This window comes from Marmota marmota, unplaced genomic scaffold (genome assembly GCF_001458135.2).
Source record: "Marmota marmota marmota unplaced genomic scaffold, marMar, whole genome shotgun sequence".
NCBI lineage: Eukaryota > Metazoa > Chordata > Mammalia > Rodentia > Sciuridae > Marmota > Marmota marmota.
Window position 1 is genome coordinate 1454214 of NW_026000283.1, and position 16003 is coordinate 1470216.

The window sequence follows — 16003 nt, forward strand, 5'->3', positions numbered from 1 at the left end:
TTTTCTACCTGACCACCTGCATTGTCTTTCTAGAAAAACATCTGGCCTATGTGTCATCCCCTCTGGGTGTTTCTTCTACCCACTGATGACACTGAGCAAGAGAATGAATTAGTCCCAATGCAATGATTCAATGGGTATTTCAGGTAGCATGAAAGTCTGGTAGGGAGTGTGCATTTGCATGAGTATTTCACTATAGTAGGGCAAGCTCATTACAATCTGGAATGTCTTCTTGAGACTGAAGGTGTAGCTTAGTGGTAGAGCATTTACTTAGCATGCACCAGGGCTCCAAATTCAAACCACAGTAGTGCAAAAAGAAAGAAAAAAATGTCTTCTAGGAGGAAAGCAAAACATAAAGCCATGTGATAATCTATACAAATTTTATTTTGATATCAATTTGTATGGAAACAAGCAGGTGTCAGCATTATGCAGGCACATTAAAAGGGAAAGAAAAAACTCCAGTGATAATTTGTATTTACAACATTTGGTTTCAACAAGGACAGGAAGCTTTACTGTTAGCTTCCTGTGGGAACTCCAGTTTCTGCACCTTCCCCTGCTGCCTCTCAGCATCTCGATACAACAGAGATTTCTGGGCCTTCAATCGGCAAGCCAGGCACATGAAAATTGACTCCACGTTCTGGCTCTCTTTGGGGTCCTTGGCTGATGTCTCAAACAAGAGCATGTTGTGGGCATCAGCAAATTTCAGGGCTAGGTTGGAGGGCACCTGAATCTGTTCCCTCAAGTCACACTTGTTGCCCACAAGCACCTTCGGAACTAGTGGGGGCACAGCATGCCCATTGCATTCTTGGATCCACATTTTGAGGTTGGTGAAGGAGGTCATCTTGGTGACATCATAGACAAAGACCACTGCATGCACATTGCGGTAGTAATGCTCAACCATGCTTTTACGAAAGCGTTCCTGACCTGCTGTGTCCCACACCTGAACCTGGAAGATACAAAAACCCATATGTGGAGTCAGAAAAGGAAACATAAACAGACAAAAGAAAATATGGTCTTGTAGCATAAGAAAATGAGGTTACAGGGGCTGGCATTGTTGCTCAGTGGTAGAGCGCTTGCCTAATGTGTGAGGCACTGGATTCAATCCTCAGCACCACATAAAATTAATTAATTAATTAATTAATTAAATAAAGGTATTGTGTCCATCTACAACTAAAAAACAAAAAAAAAAAAGAAAAGAAAAGAAAATGTGGTTACAAGCCCCTACATAGGAAGTGGTTCTTGACAGATAAGCAGAATGGACTTATCAAAGTACAGACAGAAATTTTAGGGTTTGTCAAGTTTTTCTTAAGATTATTAGTTGCAAATAGAGTTGAAAATCTGAAGGCTTTTAGTTTAAACACTGGGGCATAAATTGGTCAAATTTTCTGGAGGGTACTTTGGCAATATTATCCAAGAAATATTCACAAATTTTGGAGTTTGTAATCCCCCTTCCAGAAATCTATACAAAAGACGTAACAGAGATGTGCTCAAAATTCTGCACAAAGATCTTAACCATGGTATTATTTATACTCTTCTAAAAACAGGAAACAATCTAAATGCTCACTAGGAAGCAAAAGTGTATAGCTATTCAATGGGCTATTATGCAGCCATTAAAAATAATGTTTCCAAAGAATAAATGATAAGAGAAATGCTCACAAAGTACAAGGAAGTGAAAAACAAAAGAATAGATACAAGATTTTTCAGGATTGGAGGTATAACTCAGTGGTAGAAAACCTGGGTTCAATCCCCAACACCACCAAAAAAATTCATATGCTATTGTCTTGATTTTTAATAAAACACGAAACATAAACATATGTATAGGAAAGAATGGAAGTGTATATAGAACATTAATGGTTATATATATTTATGGGCAGCAGGACTATAGGTGACTTTTTTTTGTATTTTCCAAGGTTTCTACCATAAATATGCATTGCTTTATTTGGAATTTTTTTCTTTTTCTTTTCGTTTTTTCAGTGCTGGGGATTGAACCCTGTGCCTTTTTTCATGCTAGGCTGGCACAGAACTACATCCCCAGCCATATTACATTACTTTTTAAAGAAAGCAAAGTTACTGTTAAAATCTCACCTTTCAGCTGAATTTATTTAAGTCACTGGAATTTTCTTCTGCACTTTGACCTTTTTTTATTTTTTTATACTGGGGATTGAATCCAGGGGTACTTAGCCACTGGGCCACGTCCCCAGCCCTTTTTATTTTTTGAGACAGGGTCTCAATAAGTTTCTTGGGGCCTAAGTTGCTGAGGCTGGCCTCAAACTTGTGATCCTCCTGCCTCAGCCTTCCAAGTCACTGGGATTATAGGCATGTGCCACTGTGCCCGGCTGGCTTTTTTTGATAAGACCAATTTATAAAGGAAAAAAAGCTGGTATCACTAACATGCACAAAGAGAACACCCAGGGAACACACACACTCAAGCCCAATCCTTTTGCCCTTTATACATCCAACATCTTGGACAAGAGACATTCATGCTCAGAGTGATGGTCCCAATGCCCTATACAATTCTCGGCTATCAAATAAAATTTGATTATGGCCACTAATTGATTACTATGGCTTTTAAAACGATGTATAGCCTTTGTTTGGAGTTAGTGGTCCATAAATATAATCTAGTAAATATAATTGAATCACTTTGCTGAGTGAAGATCTTACAGGGCCCCAGAGTCATCATTCTGAACATCAGTTTTCATTGTCCTGGCTCTCCTTCATCATCCTCTACTGACATGGCTTCAAATGTCTCCAGCATAACCCCCTCTTCTATTTCATTTTTCATGTCCCTTGGTCAGACCTTCCCCTCCTTGCTCTTGGACTACAGTATTCTTTTGATTTCTGGATATATCCACTCCACTGTCTTCTGAATGCTACTTTCAAACTAGCCTTCCCAAATCCCCACTTGTATCTGAATGTCATCTTATACTTCAGGAAATTATAGTGGCCCTCTACTGTGTGTGACTTCAAATGGAAAATTTTCTGTCTGCCATAAGTTGACTCTCCCAACCTGGATTCAGACTATTCAGATAGCTACACCTGGTTCATTTGATCCTGCTAGTCCACCCTTCTACTGTAGATTTGCTTGCCCCCTCTTTGCCCTATCCAAATCCCACCCATTCTTGAAGGCTAAGCTCATATCTCCATCTTCTTTCTTCCTCAAACTTTCTAAATATCTCTCTCTGTCTCTCTCTCTCCCTCCCTCCCTCTCCCCCCCTCTCTCTAGTACCAGGGATTGAACCTAAGGGCACCTAACAACTGAGTCACATCTCCAGCCCTTTTTATGTTTTATCTTGAGACAGGGTCTTGCTAAGTTGCTTAGAGTCTTGCTGAGTTGCTGAGGATGGCCTTGAACTTGTGATCCACTTGCCTCCTGAGCCACTGGGATTATAGGCATGTGCTAGTGCACCTGGCTACTTTCCCCACTTTCTATACAATTTTTTTTCCTTAGGAATTTCTTTTGCATTTTGAGTCTGTATCATACCATTTAGAATATATTTGTGTTCTCTGATTGTCTCCTCAGTGCTCTTGGCACCTCTCCAGCTAGACTGTAAGCAGTCTTTTTCTACATCAGATCACTCACCATCAAGGTTTTCATTATCATCAAAAGCACTATTGGCCTGAGCCACCAAAACTACAAACAGTCTGGCAGTCTAGGTATCTGCCAAGGCCATTTCAGAGAGAATATATGACTTTTGTTACATAGAAAAACCTATGTCCTTGAAGATAGATTTGCTTCTGCAAAGACAAAAGATTTTCATTTCTTCCACCTCTCTGATGCTATGAACAGGATGAAAGGGGAAGTAGGCTGAGAAAGGACTGGAGGTCATGGGGAAGGGAGCAGGTCTAGCCCAGGAATATCATTACCACTTGGCTCCTGATCTCCACTTCCCACCCTGCCCCCCAGTAGTCTTAACTCTCCCTCCTGCCTCTGAGTAAGGCTGAATCCCTATCAGCCCTCAGGCATGTGGCAGATGCTTTAACACCATGAGCTCAGGACTCTAAAAATACCTGCCACTAGCAGGAACACGGGTGGGAGTGTGTGAGGTGTTTGAGGCTGAGTAAGGTTGGCTGTTTGGCTTTTCTTTGGCTTCCTAATTGTGTATACCACCCAAGTTGCCGGAACTGCAGGGAGGGCCCTCTCTGCTGGAGACCTCCTCTGCCTTTCCAAGGGTATTGCTATCAAGAGCCTCCTTCTGGAAGCTTTTATTTGGAGGCTCAGAATTTCAATAGTAGGCATTGCTCCCAATCCAGCTCTTTAAAAACCTAATCTAAGTTATTTGCACCCCTGTCTGTGGTGAGAGGTAAGCCTGGAAGCAGGCTGCTCCCAGCAGTGCAGTCTCAGAGCCCTCAGAAAAGGAGCAATAGCTGTTAGGTTCACCAGATATGGGAAATGATCTCCTTGTGTTTTGGGGTTCAGTGTTCTGTTCTTCTCACCATTTTTATAACCCCTGGCCCATGTCCTTTCCATAAATATCACCTCTACCCTGTGTGCAGGGATGACCACACCCTCTTAGACACACACACACCCCAGATCCTCATTTCTCTCAGAGGGCCAGTGGGGTATAGTGGAGTCAAATCAACGTGTCTGCATTTCATGGCCCAAATTATGTAATTGTTGGGTGTCCTTAGGAAAGTTAATTTCCCTATCTTCAGTGTCCTTATCTGCATAAATGAAGATAGCAGTAGCTATCATGTGAGCATTAACATTCCTTGTAAGTACATGACATTATGACTAAATATAGTCAGCCCTCAGTATCCCCAGCAGCTTGGTTCTAGAATCCTTGGAGGATGCCCAAATCGTGGAAGTTCAAGTCCACTATGCAAAATGCTGTTATATTTGTATATAACCTATACTCATCCTCCCATATTCTTTAAATCATGTTTAGATTATTTATAATACCTAATACAAAGTAAATGCTAAAAAATGGTTGTTATAATGTATTATTTAGGGGAGAATGACAAAAATGTTTGCACATGTTCAGTACAGATGCACGTTTTTTTTAAATGTCAAGGGGGGTTCATGCCATGGACTGAACTCAGAAGCACTCAACCACTGAGCCACATCCCCAGCCCTATTTTGTACTTTATTTAGAGACAGGGCCTCACTGAGTTGCCTAGTGCCTTGCAGTTGCTGAGACTGGCTTTGAACTTGTGATCCTCCTGCCTCAGCCTCCCAAGCTGCTGGGATTACAGGCATGCACCACCACACCCAGCTGAAAAAAAAAAAAAAGATTTTTTTTTTGTAGTTGCAGATAGGCAAAATACCTTTATTTTACTTATTTATTTTATGTGGTGTTAAGGATCGAACTCAATGCCTCACACATGCTAGGCAAGCACTCCACCACTGAGCTACAGCCCCAGCTGAAGATGCAATTTTTCGAATAATTTTACCCCTTTGGTTAGTTGGATCCTTACATGTGGAACCCATGGATACAGAGGACCAACTGTCTGAGAAGCCCAGAAACCCCACCACTGAATCTGGATGGACAACTGATTGGATGCTATTGGAAAGGCATCATTCCAGCTCTTCTCCTTAGTATTTGAGTAAAAGACTAAGAAAGTAATTTAACCACCCTCAACTGAGCCACACTTTCTTCCTCTGCACAATGGGAACTCATTCTCTCATGGTGGCTGGAATGAGCCAGTGAAATAATATGAGAAAGAGCTTCTGCAAAATGTAAAGTTCTCTGTAAATATTAGTTGTTATTCTCTGAAAGCTCAGCAGCCCTCCCCATTAGTCTTGCTCCTTGGATCTTTTGGGTTTCATCCTGGAAAGCACAGAAAGCTTGGCTTCTCCAAACTGAAATACAGCCAAGGCAAAGGCAATCCTGTGGGGAGACAGAGAGGAATGTGGTCAACATGCCATGGGGGGCCAGAGGCAGGTGGGTGCCAGAAGAGGGTTGCAGGGCACAGCATGGGGAACCGCCAAAGATCAATTGAACATTTTTAACCATTTTCCTGGGGCTATCCCTACTTATGAAAGATTTAGCAAGCCTTGCATCCCCTGCACATGCTCTTAGCTGACATGGGTATTTCTTTTCTCTAGGGAATATATCTTTCTACAGATGAGGCATGAATGTCCTTTTGTTGGAGGCTGATGGGGGAGGGTAAAAGTGCAAAAAAGGGAGACAAATACATTTCTAACCTTTGGGGGACACCCCAGTGGGTGATGGGAAAAGTTTAAAAGAAATCCTTTTTCAACTAGCTGGATTGTCTATCTGCATCTAAGATACACACACAAAGCTGATACAGAATGGCAAAGGAGAACAGAGACAAAGAGAAACACACAGAGAAAAAGCAGCAGCCAGGGAGACAAACACACACACACACACTGATGGATAATTAACCATTAAGCTAACTGGCAGAGGATGGGAGGAAGCTCAGAAGCCCTAAGGAAGACATGATGTCATTCTGACTGCAGGCAGCTTCTGAGGAACACTGAGCTCAGCCTTCATCCATTCGCTATAGTAATCCAAGACAGTGTTTTGTTCTCAGTGATCAGCAGAGGAAGAGAAATCCACAGTCCTAGGCTGCACCTGCCACAGCCACAACTGACCTGCAGTTTGCCTGGCTCTGAGGGCTGGGACAGAAAGGGTACCCAGCCTGGTGAAGGAAACAAACTAAACAGGAGGGCTTCTTCCATGAGAATTTATCAATAATGGCTGAAAAATTAGTTTCTGAGTTTCCCTTCTACTTCTTACCCCCCAAACCCTATTCATTGTTTTCTGAGGCTTTTCCTCATTTTCCTTTCTTTTCTTCTTTCTTCTTTTGTGGTGCTGTGGATGGAATCCAGGGCCTCACTCATGTTAAGTTAAGTGATCTACCACTACATCCCCAGCCCTTTCCAGTGCTTTTAGACTGAGGCAGACTCAATATGGTTTAGTTAAACCTGTGACAGACACATAGAGAAGTTCCGTCCTACCTTTTAGGGTTAGGCAATGCCTCCACCCTTCTTAGACTGATATCAGAAAAAGCTGTCAGCTTTCCCATATGATGTCCCTCTGTGTGTTGTTACAGGTAACCTTGTAGGTTGGATGGACTAGTGGTGATTTATATGTTCTTCAAAGCATGATGCATAAAAATAGCACAAGAAAGGGAATTAGACTTGAGTTGCAGGCCTGCTCCTGTTTGATCTTGGGCATGTTTCTCTCTCTCTGAGCCTCAGTTTTCTATCTATAAAATTATTACATTGGATTAGAGAATCTCTAAGTTCTCTTCTATCTTGGAATATGTTCTAATTCTCATGCCCAAGGTGCAAAAAGCAAAACCCATGGACTCTAAGTGCTCTGAGTTATTTTTCTCCAGTGCTGAAGATGGAAACCAGAGCCTCATCCTTGCTAGGCAAGCACTCTTTAACTGAGCTACAAGCCCAGCCCTAAAGGAGACATCTTGAAGGCTCCTGGGTCCTTGGGATACATCTTTGGGATGGCAAGACTGGTTGCCTCCCCCTGAGCACACTTCCCAATCTAGAGACTGGATATTGCTACGTAGAGCACAGCACAGAGGTAAAGAGCATGGGCTCTGAATCTGGGTTGAAATCCTGACCCTGTTACAAGGAAAGCAAGATACAAAGAGGGGAAAAATGCTTGAGAGTGAGAATCAAAGACAGAAGCTCAGATCCATGTGTCATTGGGCAAGTTATTTCTTTTCCAACTTTAATCTCCTTATCTGTACAATGGGGATGATAACAGTTCTAATTTCCTAGGGTTGCTGTGAGTATCAAATAAGACAATGTATGTAAAGTACCTAGCCTGGGCTCCTTGTTAATTCAATAAATCAAAGTTGTTTACTAGTACTGCTCTTCTTGAGGTCATTTTCACCAGGAAACACTGGATTGTAAATGTTGTGATGATGTGGGGGTGGGGGTCATAGTGAGAGGAGAGACCAAATGGGGCTTCAATCCCCTAGGGATGGCCCTGGTGATTAAGAGTGTAGCTTCAACTACAGCAAATCAGTCATTTCCCAGTAGGCACTGTCTTATGTGCTATTCTGGGACACAGGGAGGCAGTCCATGAGAGACCACACCCTACCCTTGGGCACAGGACAAGAGCTCCTTAAGACTTCTCTAGCATTCTCCTGCCAGGGCTGGGATTTTATGACCTGACAGCCTTGTATTGCTGCTGGCTGTGGTCTAGGGCTATCTCAACTTGTCACATTGGACTTTTCTCCCTCCCCTGAAGGGGGAAGCCTTTGGCAGCCATCTCCTAGCATGGTTTTGGCACTTGTTCCTTGAGAAACTCCAGGTCAGCCAGATGATGAAGCAAAATCTTCTCCTATCTAGATCATGTGCCAGCTGCCAGGCTCTTCTATCTTCCCACAGACATGCTGGTCTCTTGACTGCTGGCTCTGGCCTTGATGTTGAAGCAGCTTTACAAGAAGCAGGTTCACCATCTCCCCATTCCCATACTCCACTTAGAGTTACTACAGAATCTGTCCTCAGAGGGGCTCCTTCTTGAGTAGTGTCACAAGGCTTTGTCCTCTTGAAAATATCATCTTCCCAAAAAAGCCCGTGTTAAGCACTTATCTGCACGTGGTGGTGTGCTGAGCTCTGTTTCTAGTGAGTCACACTGTCACAGACTCTGCCCTCTGGGAAAAAGTCTGGAATCTTTGGCAGAGGCTGTGAAACCTAGTTGGGCTAAGCATAAGGGTATTAGAAGGGAAGAACATTTTTAAAAAATCTCCCTGAGGCCATTGGGTAGCAAGCAGGGTCCATTCTTCACCTCCCATTCCTCACTTTCATACTTCTTTCTCTCCTCTCTTCTTTTCCCCTCCCCTAGACTCCCCAATACTTCCTTTATCCTCCACCCAAATTTCAAATGAATTTAATTCCCCACTTTTAAATCCAGGGTATCAACATTTAAGGATTTTTGAGAGTTTAAGAGCCCATCCATATATTTCCACTTTGGGGGAAAAAGCATATTTTAGACATTACAGAATCTTACAGCCTTACATTAAAGAAGCTAGACATACTAGAGGAACATCAAACATGATGCAGACATCAAAATGAGAGTCCCAGGAAAATATAGGGATAATTAACTACCTTGACTTTAAAAGGGTGTGTAGCAATCCCCCCCCCTGAAAAAAAATGCAAGAAGAAAAAAGATCACAAATTCAAAAGAATGCTCTATCTTCCTGGGCTGGGGTTGTAGCTCAGTGGTAGAGTGCTTGCTTTGCACCTGTGAGGAACTGGGTTCTATCCTCAGCACCACATAAAGATAAATAAATAAAATAAAGGTACTGTTTCCATCTACAACTCAAAACATAGACCCTAGTACTCTGCCTTATCAATATTGAGCTGCTCATCTTCCTGACATCTAGTGCCTTGGCCTGGTTTCTGAAGCCATTTTAAACACACTCATTTTCGCTGGGCATGGTGGCAAATACCTGTAATCCCAATGATTCTGGAAGCTATAGGATTGCAGTTCGAGGTCACCCTCAGCAATTTCAGAAAGCATTAAGCAACTTAGCAAGACCTTGTCTTAAAATATAAAATAAAAAGGGCTGGGGATGTTGCTCAGTGGTTAAGCACCTATGGGTTTAATCCCTGGTACCAAAAAAAGAAAAAACAACCCACATTTATTTTAATAATCAAGGAGTCTTGCATATTTGGGAGTGTTTCATCAGTCTCCCCAGTTGCTCAGTCTTTCTTTCCACTTCACAGTGGCCTTGCAGTTTCTTTGGCTGTTTGACCATAGGCTCAGGGAAAGGCCAACTGTGAGTCCAGAGGGTCTCCAGGGTCCCTAGTGCCTCTTTCTTTCTTTCTTTTTTTTTTTTTTTGGTGGGGATTGAACCCAGGGCCTTGTGCATGTGAAGCAAGCACTCTATCAAGTAAGCTATATCCCCAGCACCCCCTAGTGCTTTTCAGGAGCTTCTTTTCCCATCATCCTGCCCCGTTCTCTCCTCCCATGGCAAGTTGCCCTTGCCATGTCCTCCCTCCTGCCACCCTTTGCACGTTGACATATTTCTGTCCTATCGAATTTCTGCATTTTCTGAACTAAATGTGAGTACAAATGATCAGACAAGAATATTTTGTACTTAGCCTATTTGATAAACTAATGGGGGAAAAAGGCACTTTCTTTGGCCCTTGGTTAAGGTGCTCAGCAGCTTTTGCAAAGGCCTTCTGAACAATACCAACAACCAATGGGCAGTTCATTCATTAGGTACCCCCAGACAAGTAAAGAAAATATCATTTGAGAAAGACTGTTCCCCAAGAACAAGTTTTGTCTATTAGAAAGGTCCAGCAGGTGATCCAGTCTCAATCCTTAAAAGGGTTCGTGGCTTTGTGCATAAACACCCTACTCCACCCCAATTCCAACTCAGTCCTAATCTTAACTAATAAAGTGCAATTTAAAATAAGCAGCTTTCATTCTCTGTGGATTTCCATGCTTTCCTTCCCTCTGATGCCACCTGGCTTAGCAAAAGTGGGGTTTTTTTTCAGCCTATTGGCACTCAAGAGGTATAAGAGACTTCAAGATTGTGTAAAGTGCTTTGGGATCCATCCCACAGACTAGAACCAAGGGATGCCTCCCGCCTCCCTGTGCCCTCAGGTGCCGCTGCTCCTCCTCAGTAGGTCAGGGTCAAGGATGAAATCAAACATGCTTTTCCTGGCACAAACTGTCAGGCAGGGCAAAAGGTAAGAATGCAACCACTCCCACTTGCATTAAAAAAAATTGGGTGAGGTGGGGACCAGGTTCAGTGAGAGAGAAGAAAAGGGATGAGGAAGTGTGGAGGGTCTTGGGGCTCAGCAAGCTTCTATTCAGCCAATGCTGGGCATTTGCAACCACTAGAGCTATCCCTCAGGCGAAGCCCCTTCCCAGCTCCCTCCCTTCCCAGATCTGACCAGCTGGATCACCTTGATCTTCTCGCCCTCGATTTCCACGGTTTTCTCCCTGAAATCCACACCGATGGTGGCTTCAGTCTTGTCTGGGAAGGTTCCCCCACAGAAACGGAAGGTCAGGCAGGTCTTGCCCACGTTGGAGTCCCCAATCACGATGATTTTGAAGATGCGAATCTGCACGTACTGGTCCAGCGATGAGTCGAGCTCCAAGGATGCTAGGCCAGAGGCTGAAGCGGGCTGCAGGTTCCCATGGCCCAGGATGGGCTGCGCCATCTCCCCGGGACCGGACTGGGGCCCCAACCCCCCTCGAGGGCTCCACACAAAGAAAGGGCCACGTTAGTGCGCTCGAGACGAGCGAGCTTTGTGCGTGTGTGTGCGTGTCTGTGTGTGTCCGCCCGTGTGTGCGTGCGCCGGCAACGTGTGTGTGCGCGCGCGCGTGAAGGGGGTGCCTCTCACCCTAGGCCCCCTCCTCCTCCAGCGCACCCTCCTTGCAGCTCCGAGGCACCAACACAAAAGCCAAGGAGAGGAGAGATGGAGGAGAATGGACAAACCGCGAGCCGCCTTCTGCCTGTGTGTGCCCTAGGACCGGACGCTAGGGCATGTGATCCTGTTCCCGTGCCTTTGCCTAGACCCTACCCTGTCTGGACCCCAGGGACACACTGGAGGGAGGACGACTACCGAGGAAAGGAAGGGGGTGGGAGAGTACTTACACCACCCTGGGATAGTCTTCCTCTCTCCCTTTTCCTATTTGTCTTATAGGTTTTAAGCTCCCCCACCCTTCTCCCCCTTCCCCCCTTGGCTGGAGCGCACAAAGTCAGTCGGCAGGGAGCACAGCTGGGGAGGACAAAGAGAGCTGCACACTAAGGCATCACTAGAGCACTTTGGCTTCAGTGCGATCAACTCAAAGGTAGGGGTGGGGGGGTCAGAGATACCTCTTTTACCTCCGGAGCAGCAGGCAGCTGCACTGCTCCTTCTTGGTCCACTATCTCTCCCCCAACACCAACACCACCACCAAGCCTCGGAATGCAGGGATGCTCTGTCTTATTGAGTAAGCAGGTGCTCTGGCAGAGACCAAGGAGCCAGGGAGGGCGCTGCCAAGACACGCAGTGGGCTGTGTGTGTGTGTGTGGGGGGGGGAGCGCAACTGAAAGAAGGGAGACAGGGGGCGCGGGTGTGCGTGTGTAGGGGGTGTTACAGTTTCTGTCACAGACTTGCCAGATGTAGGGGGGCGCGTACCAGGCGCCAACCTCCCCTCATCACACCACGAGCACCCATCCTCTGAATGTTCAGGAGAGCGTTTCCCATTGGCTGCCGTAGTCGGTTGTGTTTGGCTGGCCAATAGGGAAGGTCCGCCACGGGAGTGGGACACATGGAGGATAGGAGAAGGGGGAGAGTTGGTGGTGGCCGCTCCAGAATAAGGGGATTTTGTTTCTGGAGCTAGCCATTACAGGCCCAGGTGAGGGATCTTAGGACATGGCATAAATTCCACAGTGCCTTGCATTCGTGAGCCTTCCATATAACTATTAAACCTTCAGGATGGCAGAGTTTCAAGGAGAATTGCGAATCCCTAGGAGGGTTCACCACCCCCTCTGCAACTGAATGTAGAACAAAGTGGTTGGGTCTAATTTGCCAGAAGCCTAGATTATGCTTGGAAGATGATAAATGAACACAACTTTCTTACGGTATTAGAGGGCAGCTTCCCAAAGCTTATTAATCATCATACGTTTTGGTCAAGACCCATATTCCCTCTTCCGAAAGTGATCTGCAGGTTCAGAATTTGTTTGAAATCAACTTTACTGAGAAACAATTTACATACAATAAAGTGCACCCATTTTATATTTGCTTTAAAGAATACTCCTCCCTGTATTTCATAGGCTAAGGTGACAGTGACATATGCCAATAGCACCATCATATGAGATATTGATAATGCCATCAAAGTCAGGGATTCAAGCTGCACACGAGCTGACATCTTATTTGTGAATCTGAGCTGCAGGAAGAGACAAATATGACTATATCCATTCCCACCAAGAGGAAAAACAATTCAGTATCAGTGATATGTCTGTGAGCAAAGTGGAAGTGACTACTCAGTTAAGTTCAAATTACTCAAAATGGGGTCTTCTAGTTATTCAGTGTATTAACTGAGTTAGTAGATATATTTATAGCTAACCTCTTTATCATATATGTGGGTCACCCATTTCTAAAACCCTAGATCATATTATTCAACATTAAAACCATCCAGAGAAGGAATTAATCTTAGTTGGCTAATCCAAGGTCATCATCATGAATACCAATTACTATGCTACAGCATATCAATCATCATTGCACAGTATTTTGGTTTTTTTATTGCCTGATGCCTAGATAATAGTTTGTGGATCATTCTCATCTGTATTAAAAGCTAATGCCCCTAGTGTCCTTTACCTATAAAAAAATAGCTGTAAACAGTAAGGGAGAGATAACTATTAATTGGGAACATCATGTACATATGGTGGAAAGAGTCTTTGCCAACTCATACCTAGAGTTAATGCTAACTTCCTAAGAAGTATAAAAATAAGCATTATAACCACATAAGATTATTTAGATGTATGCTTCTAGCAAAAACTTGTCACTGAGTCTACCTCTGTAAGACAGAAATTTTGATTTCTGGGAATATGGTATTTCAAAATGGGCTCTGTAGCCAGGCAAGGTGGCAATAATCCCAACAACTTGGAAGGCCAGCCTGGGAAACTTAGTGAGACCCTACATCAAAATAAAAAATAAAAAGGGATGGGTTGTGTTCACTGATAGAGTGCTCCTTAGTTCTGTCCCTAGTACTGCAAAAACAAAACAAAATGGGCTTCTTGTCCTAATAAAAAGTGTATGTTACTTGTGTGGGACAAGTCTTGGGGGGCTTTCACATAAGATTTTTGGAATCAGTTTGATGGGCATTTTGCTATTTTATAACGTAAAATATAGTTTTTAATTGCACCTATTACAAAAACAAATGTGCTTTACAAATAAATGCTTTTTGTTTTAACTTTGGATCATTCAATTCTTTTAAATATATGTGGTTGTTTCATGAGGCCCTGATTGTCATGATTTCACAGTGTTTCCACCTTTTTTACCAACAGATGTGATCAATTCAATCAATTTATTATCATTTTTATTATTATTTTGTTGCTGTTAAGAGATGGGGATCTCATTGTCCAGGCTGCCCCTAAATTCCTGGGCTCAAGCTATCTTCCTGCCTTAGCCTTCTAGGTATATTATAGATTTAGAAATATCAATATACAACAATGTCTGTAAGGGTTTTTTTCTCTTTTTCTTTTTGGCAGCGCTGGGGATTGAACCCAAGGCCTTTCTAGCCCTCCTGTAAGTCCTTTAAAATATTAAATAACTATAAATAATTTCCTTATTCTGCAGTTGATGTTTTCAATATTTATTCCCTGAAGCATCTCTAGGTAAAATGTCACCCATTGACTGTACTTCTCAACAATGATCTACTCTTGCTGAATGGCTAAGGAAACTCTGGATCATTTCATCCAATAAAGATTGCTTCCAGGGTTAAAAACTTCTTAAAACAATACCTGTAATTTCATTTCCTATTCTCATTCCACTAAAAATTTAACTTCATCACCTCCAAAATTAGGAAACTCTTTTGCCAGTTCAAATCTCACCCCACCATACTTACCTGTCTTTATCACAACTTCCTAATGCGGTATGTACTGTCATTGTCCCACAAAAGTGTGCTGGGGGCTGGGGTTGTGGCTCAATGGTAGAGTGTTTGCCTAGCACATGTAAAGCACTGGGTTCCATCCTCAGCACCACATAAAAATAAATAAATAAATGTCCAACTACAACTAAAAAATCTCTCTCTCTCTCTCTCTCTCTCTCTCTCTCTATATATATATATATACACACACACACACACACACACACACACACACACATATATATGTGGTGATTTTGCTTTTCATACCTCAAGGCCTGTTAATTTAACAAATAGCCTAGTGCTTGCTCTAAGACACTTTACAAATATTGGTTCATTTAGCATATGAGGAAAGTGAAGTCATTAAGTGATTTGCCCAAGTGGACCAGCCAGGATTCAACCTGGGTCCCTATGGATCCAAAGTTAACATGCTTAGCCAATAAACAATGTTACCTTTGGTCCCAACATATTCACCACCTGAAATATAATTTCTCTCCCTCCACTATTTGAAAGTTACTATTCTTCCTTAAAGATACAGCTCAAATAACACTTTTGCATGAATTTTTTTCCTTAGTGATTCCATCACAAGATCTTCTTCGTTGCTCTGGCACTGCACCAAAGAGGATTATTACTTAAATGACCAGTATATGTCATTTCCCCAACTAGACAGTGACCATTTTCAATACTTTTTATTTCCACTTAGAGTCACTTTCATAGTTCAGTCCAAGAGGCAAGTGCTCAAGGAACATGTTAAATTAATATGTAGCCCAAATCCTTGAAAAGGGGATATATTTTCTCGATACAGCCAAAAAAGTTATTTACGGTTTAGCTTACACTTAGCAGAGTCAAAATACCTACTTACAATCAGCCCCTCACTACTCCTCCCACAACTCAAAACTCCTCCTTAGGATTTAGGAAAACACCAACTCTTTTACCAGCATCCTGCTCTCAAGCGCAGAAGCCATCATAGCAAGAAACTATCCACTGCTCCTACTCAGTGCCTAGAACATAAAAATGCACAGTATAAAAGTGGTAAGGGGACAGAGCGCGCATATCGATTACTAGTCCCGGAAACAGGGTGGGTGGAAAAGTGCCAGAAATTTGTAAAAGACGGAAGTACGTTCCAGATCTGAGAAGTCAGGGGTCCAGATTCGGACCCATGGAAAGACTGGAAGTGGACCACAGCAAGAGAATCCTAGCTTGTGGCCTAAAACGGAAAAACAATGCAGTTCAGGGGTCACACTTTGTGGGGTACTGTTATCAGTTCCCATCACCGACAGAGCGGCAATACCAGCCACAGCCGCCAGTCAAATGGCTCCACCGGTAGCTCCTTAAACAGTTGTCCAAATTCGCTCACCCCAACTCATTGCCACCAACTCGAAGAAACTTGCTAACCCGAGCCAGAGCCCGGGTCTTTGCAAAGCGTACGAGCACAAAAACGCATGCGCAAATCTTATTACCTTGCGGACCAATCGCACTGCGACG

At 43.4% G+C, this 16003-nt stretch overlaps 1 protein-coding gene across 2 annotated transcripts; it reads right to left on the reverse strand.

Moving 5' to 3' along the window:
- Positions 1 to 363: 363 nt before the first annotated feature.
- On the reverse strand, positions 364 to 12014 carry Rab33a (RAB33A, member RAS oncogene family). Of its 2 annotated transcripts, none has more exons than XM_048797081.1 (3): positions 11776 to 12014; positions 10850 to 11147; positions 364 to 943 (listed from the first exon to the last, which is right to left on the reverse strand). In XM_048797081.1, exons 2-3 carry the CDS (start codon positions 11105 to 11107, stop codon positions 488 to 490), a joined length of 714 nt encoding a protein of 237 aa, XP_048653038.1. In that variant the 5' UTR covers positions 11108 to 11147; positions 11776 to 12014; the 3' UTR covers positions 364 to 487. The 2 variants fall into 2 exon arrangements, with proteins under 2 accessions (XP_048653038.1, XP_015354054.1); XM_015498568.2 differs by having other exon boundaries at positions 11767 to 12014.
- Positions 12015 to 16003: the final 3989 nt, after the last annotated feature.

Coding starts and splice junctions, on each gene's coding strand:
- Rab33a (XM_048797081.1), bottom strand. CDS start 11,107: ATGGCGCAGCCCATCCTGGGCCATGGGAACCTGCAGCCCGCTTCAGCC. Junction 944..10,849: donor TCGAGGGCGAGAAGATCAAG/GTGATCCAGCTG, acceptor TGTATCTTCCAG/GTTCAGGTGTGGGACACAGC.